This window comes from Chionomys nivalis, chromosome 9 (genome assembly GCF_950005125.1).
Source record: "Chionomys nivalis chromosome 9, mChiNiv1.1, whole genome shotgun sequence".
NCBI lineage: Eukaryota > Metazoa > Chordata > Mammalia > Rodentia > Cricetidae > Chionomys > Chionomys nivalis.
The window spans coordinates 33,413,611-33,428,121 of NC_080094.1; the positions used below are offsets into that span (position 1 = coordinate 33,413,611).

Below are 14,511 nucleotides of genomic sequence, written 5' to 3' on the forward strand. Positions count from 1 at the left end.
GCTTGCTTTCGTGTGTGTGTGTGTGTGTGTTTGTGTGTGTACAGCTGCTTAATTGAGACATGTTTAATTCAATCAGTTTCTCTTTTCCCTTGCTCTATTTAACAAGTCACGAAGTAGATCAAGGGTGGGTAAAACTGAAGAAGAAGCTAAAGCTAGAGATGATCTAAAACATAATTGCATATTTCTAGAATTTGGGGTTAAAGTGCTCATGGGAATGTGTTTAACCAGGAGGTTGGGTGTCAGGGGATGGAGGTCAACTTCGAGCACTCTCATTGCACGCTCTTGCTCTGGCGACCACTCCAACTCCCCAAGCTATTCTTGTGCCAGGTAAGCATCAGTTGCACTGTATAGAAAACACAGCATGTGACACTGTATGACCAAGCATCCTAACAAACTCCAGTTGTTTGTAATGTTGGAGGCCATTTTGGTGAATATAATTTGCTCAGAACCAGTGACTAAATGCTAACGATCATATAGGATTCTCTTTTGAACTGGAACAGTCTACTGCCCATTATTTTGACTTTGTTATTCATAGTGACTTGAAGAGAGCAAAAAAATATTTACTTAATGTCACCTTGTAACTGAATGTTTTTTGTAGTTTAGTCATTGGGCTGAATAAAACGAGCCACACTTAAATTTAAAATGGGTGTTTTTCTCTTTGATCTTGGTGGGATTTTTTAATTATGGCCTGCATAACACGTGATTCTAGACTTCACAAAGAGATGATACCAGAAGCTACTTCAGGAGACTAGGCAGACGATATACTGGACAGTAAATAAAATCAAATAAAAATGAAATAGCGTGCTTCTGAAAACATGAATGAGAAACACTTCCTCTTCATTTGTGTTTGGTTTTATGTTGCCTGTGTGTTTTCAAAACCAGTCCACTTAGGGGGAAGTTGGACTAAGCTGAATGTAGTGATCAAATAATGACCAGTCAACATTTACATTGCAGAAAACTCATCGAGGAGATGGAGGAAAAGCAGAAATCGGACAAGGCAGAGTTAGAGCGAATGCAGCAGGAGGTGGAAACCAGGCGCAAGGAAACAGAGCTCGTTCAGCGGCAGATCCGCAAACAGGAGGAAAGCCTCAAACGCCGCAGCTTCCACATTGAAAACAAACTCAAGGACCTGCTGGCTGAGAAGGAAAGGTTTGAGGAAGAGAGGCTCAGGGAGCAGCAGGGACTTGAGCATCAGAGGAGGCAAGAAGAAGAGAGCTTATCCCGCATCAGAGAGGAGCTTCGCAGACTCCAAGAGCTCAACAGCCATGAGCAGGCAGAGAAGGTCCAGGTATTCCAGGGGCTGGACCAGCTGCACAGAGAACAAGATGCCCAGAGTGCCAAGCTGCAGCTGGAGAAAAGAAGGCTGGAGGAGCAAGAGAAGGAACAAGTGCTGCTGGTGGCACACCTGGAGGAGCAGCTGCGGGAGCAGCAGGAGACTGTTCCACTGCTGTGTTCTGGAGGGGTCCAACGGTCCCTGGAGGAAAAGAGGGAACTAGAAGTCATCCAGGAAGCTCTCTTGCAGGCCAAAGAGGCTGGAGCACGAGGGAATCACACATGTGAGGATGAACTGGAAAGGGCTCAGCTGTACTTCTTAGAGTTCAAGAGAAGGCAACTTGTCAAGCTAGCAAACCTGGAGAAGGACCTAGTCCAACAAAAAGACCTTCTAAGCAAAGAAGTCCAAGAAGAACAGGAAGCCCTGGAGCGTGTAAGATGGAAAGCCCACGAGGAAGCTAGCTTGTTGGCAACAGATAATAGTAGCATCCCTTACCAGCCTGAAGATCTAGAGAAAATAAAGACTGCACAGTCCAGGCTACAAAGCAAAGAGCGCCAGCTACGCGATCTTCTGCAAAATCATTTGCCAGCTCTGTTGGAAGAAAAGCAGAGAGCTCTTGACATCCTTGACAGGGGTGCTCTGGGCATAGACAACACTCTCTACCAAGTAGAGAGAGAACTGGAAAAAAAAGAAAAGCCAGTCACAGAGTACCAGGCTAAGGCTAGCCAGTTGCAGCGGCTCCCGGCCACCTTCCAGTTCACAGCTAATGTCACCAGACCGGAAGCGAACATGAGAGAAAAGGAAAAGGAGATTTTGGAGTCCCAGGAGAATCAGCAGAGAGAAGCATTGGAGCAGGCTGTGGTCAAGCTAGAGCAGAGGCGCTCCGCCCTACAGAGGTGCTCCACCCTGGATCTGGAGGTCCAGGAGCAGAGGCAGAAACTTAACTCTCTCCACAGCCCCGAGCACTCAGGGCTGCAGGCCAGTCTGGAGGCCAAACGAGAGGACCTTGAGAAGAGCCCTGCAAGGTAAGGCTAAGGCAGAGGAGCGAAGCTTAGGACAGGCCTACGGGATTGCTTATTTTCTGCCTCTGTGGCTCCTCACTGTAGGCTTTATGCACTCAAATAAATAGGCGAAAGGATTTCAGAACCAACACAAATGAACAAAAACCAAACCAAAACTCAACCTAATAAAAGGACCCCTAAGAATTTTTATATGTTTGTCCATCATTGTCCATCATTGACTTAAAATTGAGAAAAGCACATAGGCAAAAGAAAAGCCCTCATCCTTCACTACCCTGACCTGTGGAATATGTGTGTGTTCTAGTAGTTTGACAAGGGCAGGAACTGGGCGAGCTTCAACTTAGGTTCCCACCCTTTATCTCTCTCTTATCCCTGCCTCACCCCACCTTGCCCCCTCCATGTTCCTTTCTCATCCCTGTCCTTGCCTCCTCACCACCCATGTCTTTCTCTCTCCCACACCTGTCCTCCTTCACCAGGATTTCACATCTTCTCTGTGAGCAGCACTGGCCTCACTGAAGTCCTGTCCCTAGACTTCATGCACTGTGAATCCCTAACTGGTTCCTACTAAAATCGGGTAGCTGTCCCACCCTTAAAGGCAGCATTTTAGAAAGAAAACTGGGAAACAATCTCTCTTGATAGGGTAAAGAAAGAGTAGTTATCTTTCTATTCTGTTGCCATTATTACCAGGGGTAGACTCTGAAATAAGTAAATAGAGAAATCTAGGAGCATCTGTTCTGATACCCTGCAGTGATGCTAAGACCCCCAGAGAGGTTAAAGGCCACCTGTGTGTAAACATAACCAGTTTGCAAAGTGGAGACATACCCTGGTTGACTTGTCTCTTACTGCCTGGATGTCCTTAGGGCTCTTTTCTCTCACCTCCATACTGTGGTCAGTTGAGTTACCAACACAAAGCAAAGCTCTTGCTCTAGAGGGATTAAGAGATCATTTACCCTGAGCCAATTCTGAGTGACTACAGCCAGGGAACAGAGATTTTACTTGTCCTGAGTGATATGATCCACTCTGAAGTGGTCGTATGAACTTCTCTCAAACAAATCAAAGTCATAAATCATGCATTTACCAAATGCATTGATGAAGACATCAGTGGATTCCATAGACTGAGAAGAAAATCTCAACAGTAGGTTTTAGCTGTTATCTGAAACATAGTTAGCCATTGGATTGGTGGAGGCTAGGCATGTCAAGTTTAGGAAAACATTCCAAGGATTAAAAAGTCATTGGGTTAGATATGATACATATAACTGATAAGTGACTATTAACAGAAATAAAGACTGCCCAAAATTAGTTTAGCTCTCCATCTGTAAATTTCCAGCTGTTCATAATTGCCAATTAGTCTATTGAGTCAATCAGTCTGCAGAATCTTCAATATAGATATGGCTTTTTCAGCGAACTCCTGTTTGTAGGTGGTTTGTTTGTTTGTTTGTTTTTTAAGACTGTGTCTCACTGTGTATGTCTGGCTGAACTTGACACTCATGCCCTCCAACTCATGAAGATCTGCCTGACTCTGATTCTGCAGTGTTGGAATTAAAGGCATGCACCACCATGCTGTGCCTCTGTTCATAGTTCCTAGCTGAAGCCCAAGTGGGAGGACATGGAGCTCTGTCTTATCCCACCCATAATCAGCAGTGCTCTTTCTATTAGCCGTAAGACCCAAACTTAGTATTTGGCAGAGGCTTCAGTACAGTTGTGAGACAAGGCAAGACCTTCTCAGAGTGTTAAATGTATACCCATCATTTTCCTGAGAAGGTCAAGACTGCTTCCTTTTAGGTGATCTGCTTATCCTATGGACTCCATTTACAGTCACTCTCTGGTAATTCCTTCAGGCAAAACAAATACAAAATAACAATCAAAACCATAATGTTATTATTTCAGAGAAGTAGGTCGGAGGTTTAAGAAAATGATTGCAGGTATGTTATGTAAATGAAATTGCTGGACAAAGCTCTAGCCCCAGGAAATTTAAAGTAGTGGAGGGCATGCTCTCAATTTGTATCCTGCAGTGTGCAATAAGAGGCATCCCGAGCTTTTAGCTTGATGTCCCTGACTTTTATCAACTAGCCATTCAGTATTAATACTCTGTAATAACAGACATGGTCTTGAAATTTCCATGGAAGTGATTCCTTGGTGTCAGCAGTTCGAAAACCTCGCGAGGAGGCACTTAGCTTCATGAGTTCTGAGGACATAGACTTTACCAATATCTAATTCAGGCTGATGAATTCTGGGTACTTTGCTTTGCCTTCAAGGCTTCAGCAGCTTTCTAAGGATATTTTTGCTGTGTGTTATTTTCTTTCTGCCTTCTCACAGGTAAGCCAGGACTGGCTGTGCAGCCTGGCTTGGCCCCTTGTGAAACTGACAAACTGAAACATTGAAACCACATGGCACCAGATGGGACAGCACTGCACTGGTCGTGTTTGCCCAATAGTTCCTTGATGCCTTATGAACTGCTCACGCTAGGCCACACCCTTCCTTTCCATTGCTCATTCCGGCTGCCCCAGTGGCGTACATCAGGCAGCTCCACTAAGAAGCCCTCTTGTCGCCATAGAAAAGATAGGATGAAAACCGCTAATACTCAGAGTCCTCAACAGTGATGATGATGATCCTACGTAGTCATGATGCTTCCCCCATGAGGAATAATCCCATGTAACTCAAAATGTGTGTTTTCCCATGAAGAAGAGACATCACCCCCAGGCAGAAAGTAGGAGACTTGAACCTATAATGGTTATGTTACTATCGACACCAGTGGCATACAGGAAGTGGCATATTAGGGGCTTGGTCTAGGTTTATTTCTCTCCCAGCTGTTAGTGGGCTGGTAGTGTGGCTGAAATATAGACAGGACAGTACTTCACATAGGTACTGTCTGAGCCCCACTATATATATAAATCTCACTGCGTATTTAGGGTTCCAATCAAACGTCCATGCTAAGTAACTTCAGCACAGATTTTCTAATGGTTTAGCCTAGGAGAATGTCATGAGAAAACCCAGCAGGCGTCAGAAGAGCATGAATGTTGCCATCTTCGCTTACATCCTGCTTGCCATTGTTGAGACCCTGTCTAAAGCAGTCCTGGTTTGCCATCCATGTGGTCCCTTTTACCATTCTTATTTGTTGATGGTGGTGGTGTTTTTGAGGTACGGTCTCACGTAACCTTTATTGGCCTTAGACTTGCTATCTAGCAGAGGATGAAACAGTCAAATTACTGATGGTGGCACCAGAGGCTTGGCGGCATCAAGAAGTGTCAGCTTTTGATACTAACATCTCTGATTAGGAGGGATTAACAAAGAGAGATTAGTTGAGCACATGTGATCCCTGCAGTAGAAATCCAGGTCCAATGCCTGTCTGTATTCACATGCCATGCCGAGTGGGCTGTGCTTATCAGCTGCTGAGTCTTCTGTTCCTTGGACTAAATCTGCCGATGAGCTGGGCCCTTTAGCTTGATTGTTCAGGAGTCAGGGCCACCTGAATTTTCATACAATGCAGAGCTTAAAAAATATACCAGCTGTCATCTGTAATAATGCTTTCTGATTTCACAATTTTTGGCTCATTTTAATTTCTCATGTAACTCTATTTCCTAGATCTGTCTTCCTTGGTTCCCCTTCTCATCCCCTCTGTCTTGGCCAAAGTGCCTTCCTGGGTCTTGTGGCACAGTCTCTTTGCCCTGATGGGTTTCTGCCCTTGGTACATCTTCTGTTGTCATCTCCAAATGCCCATAATTCCAGTGACCTTTGAAGACTCAGCCCAGAACTACATGTCAAACAGAAGTATTTAACAGAATTTGCATATATAGTCCACAACCAACTCTGTTGACTCAAGGTTTAAGGGATTCAGAATCCTGGGCAGCACCTTTAAGGACTTGCTTATGACACAGCGGAAGTGCCTTTGTCCTTGGTGACCGGGAAGTCTAAGCCTTGGATGCCTGCAACTCTTGACCTGTACCCTTCTCATGGCTCATTTTCACCTTGTTCCTTTTCCTGTAGGTGACACCTTTTCTACTAGAAGGGAAAACTCCTTGCACTAGAATTTTTCTGGCTCCCCCAGGTTTGTAGAATAGCTCCCTACAGAGAATGTATTCGTGTAATACTATTAATTAATGGAGTTATGTGGTTCATATCTTTTAGGTTAGAACATGAAATCCACCAGCTGAAACAGAAGATCTGTGAGGTAGATGGTGTTCAAAGACCTCATCATGGGACCTCAGAGGGGAAAGCTGCTCTTTCCGGCTTGCCACCCAGTGCTGAAAACTCTCAACTGGCTCCACTGATGGACGCCAGGTACTCAACATTCAGTTGGTACCATGCTTTGCTATGTTTCCATGTTGTGACTTATTGTACCTATATTGTCTAGTTTACTTTTGGAGGGATTTATCAGACGCAATAGTATTTAGCAGTACTGTGCTTGAGATGTCCTCTGTCTTTGTCAGCTGCTGCCTGGCCTGTGGCTGGGTGAGTGATAGTGTGAAGAGAATCGGGGACCTAAAAACCAGTCAGCCAAATCCAAAACATCATGCTTCAAATAGTTTGTGTGAGACAGTAGAATTAGAAGGTGCAGAGAAACCAACTCATCCAGAACAAAGTTATGCAGAGGCCAGGTTGGGAGAACCAGGTCAGAGGATTAATTGAATTTTTCCATGGGGGAACTATCTAACTGGGCAGCATTGCAGTCTAGATTTAGGAGCTCAGTGCTTATCAAAATGTGTACAGAATGGTATGAGCCTCTTAGTATAGGTCCGTGTTTTACATGGGACCAGTTTAAAAATGGCCATAAGGTGAGGGAGGTCATCTGTAAATGACCTTGGCTCATGGCCAATTATATATGATTTTAGTTTCAACAGTGAAAAGTACATATTGCCTCTTATTTGGGCTACTCTATTGAAATATTAATATATCTACCCAGCATTTTAGAAAAGCATTTCTCTGTTGGTCAGCAGTACAAGTCACTGATAGGATTTTGAAAATATTTACAAATACTTAGTTGGTAAAATGATTGACTTATAGGCTGCAGATTGAAGATCCTAGGACCCATGTTAAAAATAAAAACAAATAGAAATCCAGGCATATTGAAACATTTGTAATCCCAACCCCCAATGAGACAGACCCAAGTGGATCCCTGCTTGTGAAGTTCCAGTCCAGTAAATGATCCTTTCTCAAAGACAAAGAATGAACGACACCTGAGAAATAACAACATCCAAGGTTTTCCTCTGTCCTCTCCCACATGTGCATCCGCTCACACATGTATAGACACTCATACGCGTACACACATGAATGAATGAATGAATGAATGAATGAATGAATGAGAAGGGGGAAGGGAAGGACACATCTGTGGAACTGGAGGATTCTATCCTATATTTAAGTAATGATTGCTTTGGACAGTCTGAGCTACTGTAATTTATATTGTAATTACAATATATCTCTCTTAATTTCCTCCCTCCAAGCCCTCCCACATATAACTCTGTTCTCTTTCAAATTCATAGTCCCTTTTTCACTAATTGTTATTGTATGCATAAATGCATATACATATATGTTCCTAAATGTAACCTGTTTGGTCTTTATGATGTTACTTGTATGTATGCTTTTTGGGCTACCATATGCAAATTGGTATGCTGTTTGCTGGGAAAACTCTGTCCATCTTCCCGCTTCCTCAGTTGCCTATAGTTTGTGGTGTAGGGTTTAAGCCTCACGGACTTTTCCCCATCCACTTTGGCATGTCTGTTGGTGTCATCCTTGCTCAGCTCATGTTTGGGCAGACATGTTGGGGAGATTTTATGTGTGTTCTCATGTTACCAGGAGACAATCTCACACCAGGCTCCCTGATTCTCTGACAATTACAGCTTTTGTGTCCACCTCTTCCAAAACGTTCACTGAGCCTTAGCTGCAGTAGTGTTTTGCAGATGTATCTATTGGGAATGGGCTCCAAAATTCTGAATTTCATTTTTTACTTTTTCATTTTCCAGTTCCCACTCCCTCCCCTCCTCCCATTCCCTCTACTCCCCACACCCACCCCACACTCCATCCATTCCTCAGAGAGGGTAAGGCACATTGCTTTGAGGAAGTACCAAGGTCTTCCCTACTATATCTAGGCTGAGCAAGGTATCCATCCAAAGAGAATAGGTTCCAAAAGGCAGTACAAACAGTAGGGATAAATCCTGGTCCCACTGCCAGTATCCCCATAGTCTGCCCCAGCCATACAACTGTCACCCATATTCCAAGAACATAGTTTTGTTGCATGCTCGTTTCTTCCCTGTCTGGCCAGAGTTGGTGAGCTCCCATTAGCTCAGGTAAGCGGTCTCCATCATAGTCTTGACCTCTTTGCTCATATTCTCACTCCTCCCATTCTTCGACTGGACTTTGGAAACTCTGTGGCTCTCTGCCTCTGCTTCCTTCAGTTGCTGGATGAAGGTTCTGTGGTTACATTTAAGATAGTCATCAATCTGACTACAGGGCAAGGCCTATAACTCTGAATTTTGATTGGTTATACTTTTTTTATAGCAGTCTTCATCTGTTGCAAAGAGAAGTTTCCTTGATGAGGTAAAGACTACACTTACATATGGGTGTAATGACAAATATTTAGAATGTAATTAGGGATTATGATAGTTTAGTAAATTAGTGGTTGTAGATTTTTCCTACAATAATCATGATTTCACTAGCACTAGGTTTTTAGCTAGGTTTCCAGTACCAGGAATGATTTTGTTTTTCTTGAATGAGTCTTAAGTCTAATTATAGAGCTATTAGTTTCCTCCAAGGTATGTGTGCCATTACTACACCCTTAGGGATATATTACAATGCTGGATAATCATAGTGCTTCATAGATATCTGGCTGAGTATATTGCTTGCCTCCTTCCTTTGGAAGTTTATATGGCACCTTCTAATGCCATGAAAGCTAGTTTACAGGAGGGGGCATTCAGGACAGTTACAGCTCAGGGGTCTCTGGGATCTGTTTCAGAAGTACATAGGGTCTTCAGCAATAGGGACTTACCTTCTATCTCTAGGGGGCAACCAAGTACCACAGCAGTTGGCTGTATGTTTTGGGAGTCTCTTGGACATCCCTGGCTAATAACTCAGATGAGGACTTGCATGTTTGGTATTGGTGTTTTTGTTAAGTGGTCTTGGCTCTTGGCAGGAGCTCTACTAGCCAAGATGAGAAGAGTTCATTAAAATTTTATATTAAGTACGTATTATAATATATTAACTATATATCATAGTATATATTGATTATATATTATTAACATATATGTATATATACACAGAGTTAAATTATTACATGTTTGTTTGGGGTAAATAGTTAATAGTAGGATTATGCTGGCCTTTTTTGGACATCCTTCTTGTTATTTTACCTACCTACCTCTTTCTTCTGATACCTCCCTCCACTCTGCCTGAAGAGCCACTGCCCCCTGTTTTCCCACTTTCCATATCAGCTCTCTTGTATCCTATTATTCCTCTTGACTCTGTTTCTTCTAATGGACTAAATCTGGCCGATCAGAGACTGTACTGAACACCACTTTGATGGTCAAAGCTGATGTGGAAATTTTATACAGATTCAGATACTTTCTATGAGACACCAGATATTCGTTGACACTTGTTTTATAAGTCAATAGTTTTTTACTTCCTTTCTCTTGTGGCCCCTTGCCAAGCAATCCACATTGCATAACTTTCAGATGTGCTCTCAATGGCCACATGTAGATAACATAGTTGGAATTACAAGATAGGCCAGGAGAGTGCAAGACACTGTTCTAGATGAACAGTCAATATCCTTAGAGTATTCTTCCACCTCTTTTTAATTTTTAGTAATCATTATAAATGGCCTTGTGCTTAAGAAATAACTACCATTAATGTCTTCCTGTTCCAAAAGAGGAGACCCTATTGTCTGTCTTACAGTGGGATCTAGGAACACAGAGCCTCAGATTCCGTGGCTGTGATTTGCCTTTACCCTGAATGTGCTCCATGGAGGGTTTCAGTGGAACAGCCTACTCTCCATTCACTTTCAATTTTCTCTTACTTATTTATGCAATCCTGTCCTCACTTGGGGAAAACCCAGAGAGTGAATGCATAGTACCACACTTCTTAGAAAAAAGAAAATAGTTTGGAATCCCAAATTTTCATTTATATTTAATAAATAAAACAAATATCAGGATTTTCAAGTCCTACTAGGGCTTTGCTTTTTGTTTTCAGTTTTTCCAAATAGCATACATTAGATAAAAGACCTGATACCTCTCTCTCAGAGTCTAGGCTGTTTGACTTAACATGGTGATCTCTAGTTCCATCATATATGCACATACATGGTCTTAGGAATGAATTGACCCCTAGTATATGGGGCATCTTGAAAGCATACATAGTGACTGTGTGTACCAGTTAGATATATTCAAAACTGTCACATTTCCATGGTTTTCAGGATCAGTGCATACATAGAAGAAGAAGTCCAAAGACGCCTTCATGATTTGCACAGGGCGATTGGTGATGCCAGCCATGCACCTGCTGATGTGATGAAGGTGAGCTAACGGAGCCAGGTTGTATGGTCATTACTGCTGCTTAATGAACATTCAGACGTGGAATGTTCCAGAAAGAGCACAAAATATCAATTGGATAGCGCTGAACAGTTTTTCAGATAAAATTAATTGAAGAGTAGCTTATTTTACAGTTTTATAATTCTGAGGGAACATTCATTAAATACATATGTTAAGGTTCTTAACATTTTTTATTTGCTTTGATTGTCGACCATCTTGACGAGTTACTCTGTCTAGGGTCTGTAACCCACCTGGCAGTCAGTTATTCCAGGGTCACTGAGAGGTACTACCTGAAAGACATGGGCTGGTGAGAAGAAGGAGGCTAGGCAGATTTGTCAAAGCCTCCGTTTATTAGAGTCATAGTTGCAGCTTATATAGCCCCTGGATGAGGAGCTTGGGGGACTGGGGCATGGGATCTTGCCACGTGGTCCAAGCCGGTCACGTAGGCCAAGAGGTTACGATCGGTCAGGTCACGATTCCTCTGCCAGGAGTTCACAAGTTGACACACCTAGTTCTCTAGATAGTTTGGAATGTGAGGCGGGTTCCGCTAACAGATAGCTCTCTATTAACAGACAATTTGGGTGTGGCATAGGCTTTGTCAATAAAACAATTCTCAATACAATTGGGAAGCGGAGCCCTCTGCATAACTCCTCAGGGCGGTGATCCCTATAATAATTTTGGCGGGGGGGGGGGACATGGCTCCTGACATATCCCCCTTTCTTTTATAAAGGCAGGCATCTATCAAGTGGAGGGTGCCAGGTCAGAGTCCAACCCTGGTGTCATATCTAAATGAGAAGGGACTGGGACAACGAGGGACCCTCCTCTTGAATGGTGGAGCAATTTACCTCTCCTGGGAACAGAGGGGTGCCTTATGAGTCTTAGGTCGAGTGGGGACCAGGTCTTTTTTCCCCCTTACCCGTCCTCGGGTTCCCAGGACCCTGTCTTAGGTTGGGAGAGGTTCTGCCACAAGTCGCCCGTCCTTGGAGCTCCTCAAATAAAAGGTATCTAGCAAGGCCTAAAGTAAGCAGGTCTTTGACCGCAGGGTTCCCTGTCTTAGGCTATGTGGAGGGCGATCCTCATGCCAGGCACCATGCCATGTTGAGCCAGTTTCTACAACCTCTGTATGGTGTGCTGTTTAGGGGAGGACTCCACAATACTCCTGTCATTGGGGATTTGCGTGAATCATTAATGAAAAGACTGTGAGGAGCTTCCCAAATAAAAGATATAATGATATAATTTGGGCACCAATAGCTCCATCTTCCAGACAAGAAGAAAGGGCGTTTTCCAAACCCAGTATTCACCTTGTAGTCTGGCCTAAGGTATATCCTCCTTCCTAAATGCCTACTCCACAATAATATTATGAGTGCTGCCTGCCAAAAATTAGGGCAGTGTAAAAGGGATCAAAATCTAAAATTTTTAACATATGCATTAAACCTAAACACTTTACAGCATGTGTCAAACCTTTCCCAACATCTATAAGCAGTTACAAATATCATTAGGTCAATTCCAGTAAGAGTACATACAATGACAGACATTGTTGTTATCAAATACCACCAGTTCCAGTCTCTGAGCAACAGTCAAAACCCTGATCTTCCCCCTTCTTAAATAAGAGGGGTTAATATTTTAATTAAGATGAGTTTTGTGTCCCAAAGATTAAAACAGTCAGATGTTTTCTCCCCAAATAAAACCAATTTCTATAATACATAATTTACTTTGTAAATTATTCCAAGTAGACATATACTTTTCTTCTTGAAATGTATACTTTTGTAAGTAGTTTTTTATCAAATGACAGTTCATGTCTTTTGTATTAGCATATATAAATTTTAAAAAGTAATCATTTTTGTGATACTTTTTCCATACATATAAGATAATTTTATACATTACAGCATCATCCTCTTTCATCCCCTTCCCCTTGATTTCCATCCACATCCTTAATTTTGTATTTCTTATGTTTTCATGTCCTGATAGGGCTTAGTCTTCGTTTTTTATTTTATTTTATTTTTTTAAATTGCTCATTTGAGAAAAAGTCTTGATATCTCTTTTGTGAATCTAGATTGTTTTGTATAATGTGATGATCCATTACATCCATTTCTTTGTAACTGACACAGTTTTGCTCTTCTTCATGGCCGAATGAAACACCTTTACACAACCTCTGTGTATATACACACATACACACACACAATCACATTTCACATTTTCTTTACCCATTCACACATTGATGGGCACCTCTCTGGTTTCCTAACTTGCCTTTTATGAATAGTGCTGCATAAACATGGCCATGTGGGTTTCTCTGATCCATGAAGACTGAGTACTTTGGATATAGTCTCAGAAGCAGTGTACCTGAGTCATATAGGACCTGTATGTGTAGTTTTGTTGATTTTTTTTTGTACTAAATTTCATAACTTGCAGGTTAAGGAGAACTTGATTGTAAGTTTGCTTTTTAAACTTAACATTAAAAGTTAGTGGTTTAATTCTCTGTCCTGCAAATAAATCAATAAGAGACTTGTTTACTTTGTGAATGTAAATCCTGAAGAATGGTTGTCATTTTTGAGTGGCAGGTATGTTTCTTTAGAATTTTGTTCTCATAAATACTTGTAATGAAATCAGTTTTTTCTCCCCTTTATGAGCATGCTATAATTTAATACAGAAGGCTTTTCTCTTCTTTTCAGAGTAATGAGGAACTTCACAATGGCGCCACTCAACGTAAGCTAAAATATGAGGTAGGTAGTGATTTTTCAGATTGATAGGGTTGTTTAAATTATGGCATGCTTATGTGATTAAATTTTCTTAATGTTTAGTTGCATAATTAGAATTTTGAAGTTCCAGTGAGATTAATGGCTAATAGAAAAGGCAAACTATTATATAGACATAAAACTAAAGGGAATCCTGCAGGCTTGAAAATTCTTTGGCTTTATTTGAATGCCCTGTATCTGTGCCCGGTTTCTCATTAGCAACAGTATCCTTTCTCTTGGTCTGCATTTAAAAGGCAGAATTATATAATCAAGATCAGATATAAGGGGGCGGTGGAAATGAAACTGAAAGCTTCTGTGTTTTTTTTAAACCTGTTCATTTTGTAGATATATAATTGGCAGTGGTACAAAGGAAACCTTTGATCAATTGTCTTGTCTCTCTGGTGGACAGATGCTATTAGAACATACAATTGGTAAGAATTCACTTCTGTTTTCTTCCACCAAGGAGAATGCCATTTTCATATATCCCAAGTACTGGTTTTTTTTTTTTTTAATTGCTAGGTGATAGAAATATGCTCACCATATCTACTGTCCATTACTGAGCAGAGAGAAAAAGGGTGTGTGTTCATAGTTTCTTGACTCACTGGGACCACACCCATTCTCCCTGCTAGTCATCCAGTAATGACATTAGCCTTCTTTGGACATCTTTCTAGTGGGTACCTGTGGGAGAACAAGAAGCTGCCTTTTATTTCTTTGTTTCCATGGCACCCAACAAATAATATGCATGCAGCAAGTCTTCCTTAGCGAAGGTTTATAGGTATATCAGCAATGGTCGTCTAATTAGGGAGAAGATGATTAAAGACTTACATGAAATGAACCAAAAAAAGAGATGGGCATGTTTGCAATATGGTCATACAGCTAACTGTGACCTTTTAAACAATGAATCAGAAGTCTGGGGATGTACCTCAGAGAACATGCAATCACAGACCAAGAAATGGATACCGTGGAAAATACTAACCAGTGTG

General features: G+C 41.8%; 1 protein-coding gene across 3 annotated transcripts in view; it reads left to right on the forward strand.

Annotated features, from left to right (window-relative positions):
* Positions 1 to 14,511, forward strand: part of Kif16b (kinesin family member 16B) — a 296,601-nt gene that overhangs the window by 162,958 nt on the left and 119,132 nt on the right. For all 3 annotated transcript variants that reach the window (XM_057780936.1, XM_057780934.1, XM_057780935.1), the window contains 4 exons: positions 955 to 2,298; positions 6,418 to 6,570; positions 10,685 to 10,781; positions 13,466 to 13,516. In XM_057780936.1, coding sequence (XP_057636919.1) covers positions 955 to 2,298; positions 6,418 to 6,570; positions 10,685 to 10,781; positions 13,466 to 13,516 — 1,645 coding nt within the window. The remainder of the gene's footprint in view (positions 1 to 954; positions 2,299 to 6,417; positions 6,571 to 10,684; positions 10,782 to 13,465; positions 13,517 to 14,511) is intronic.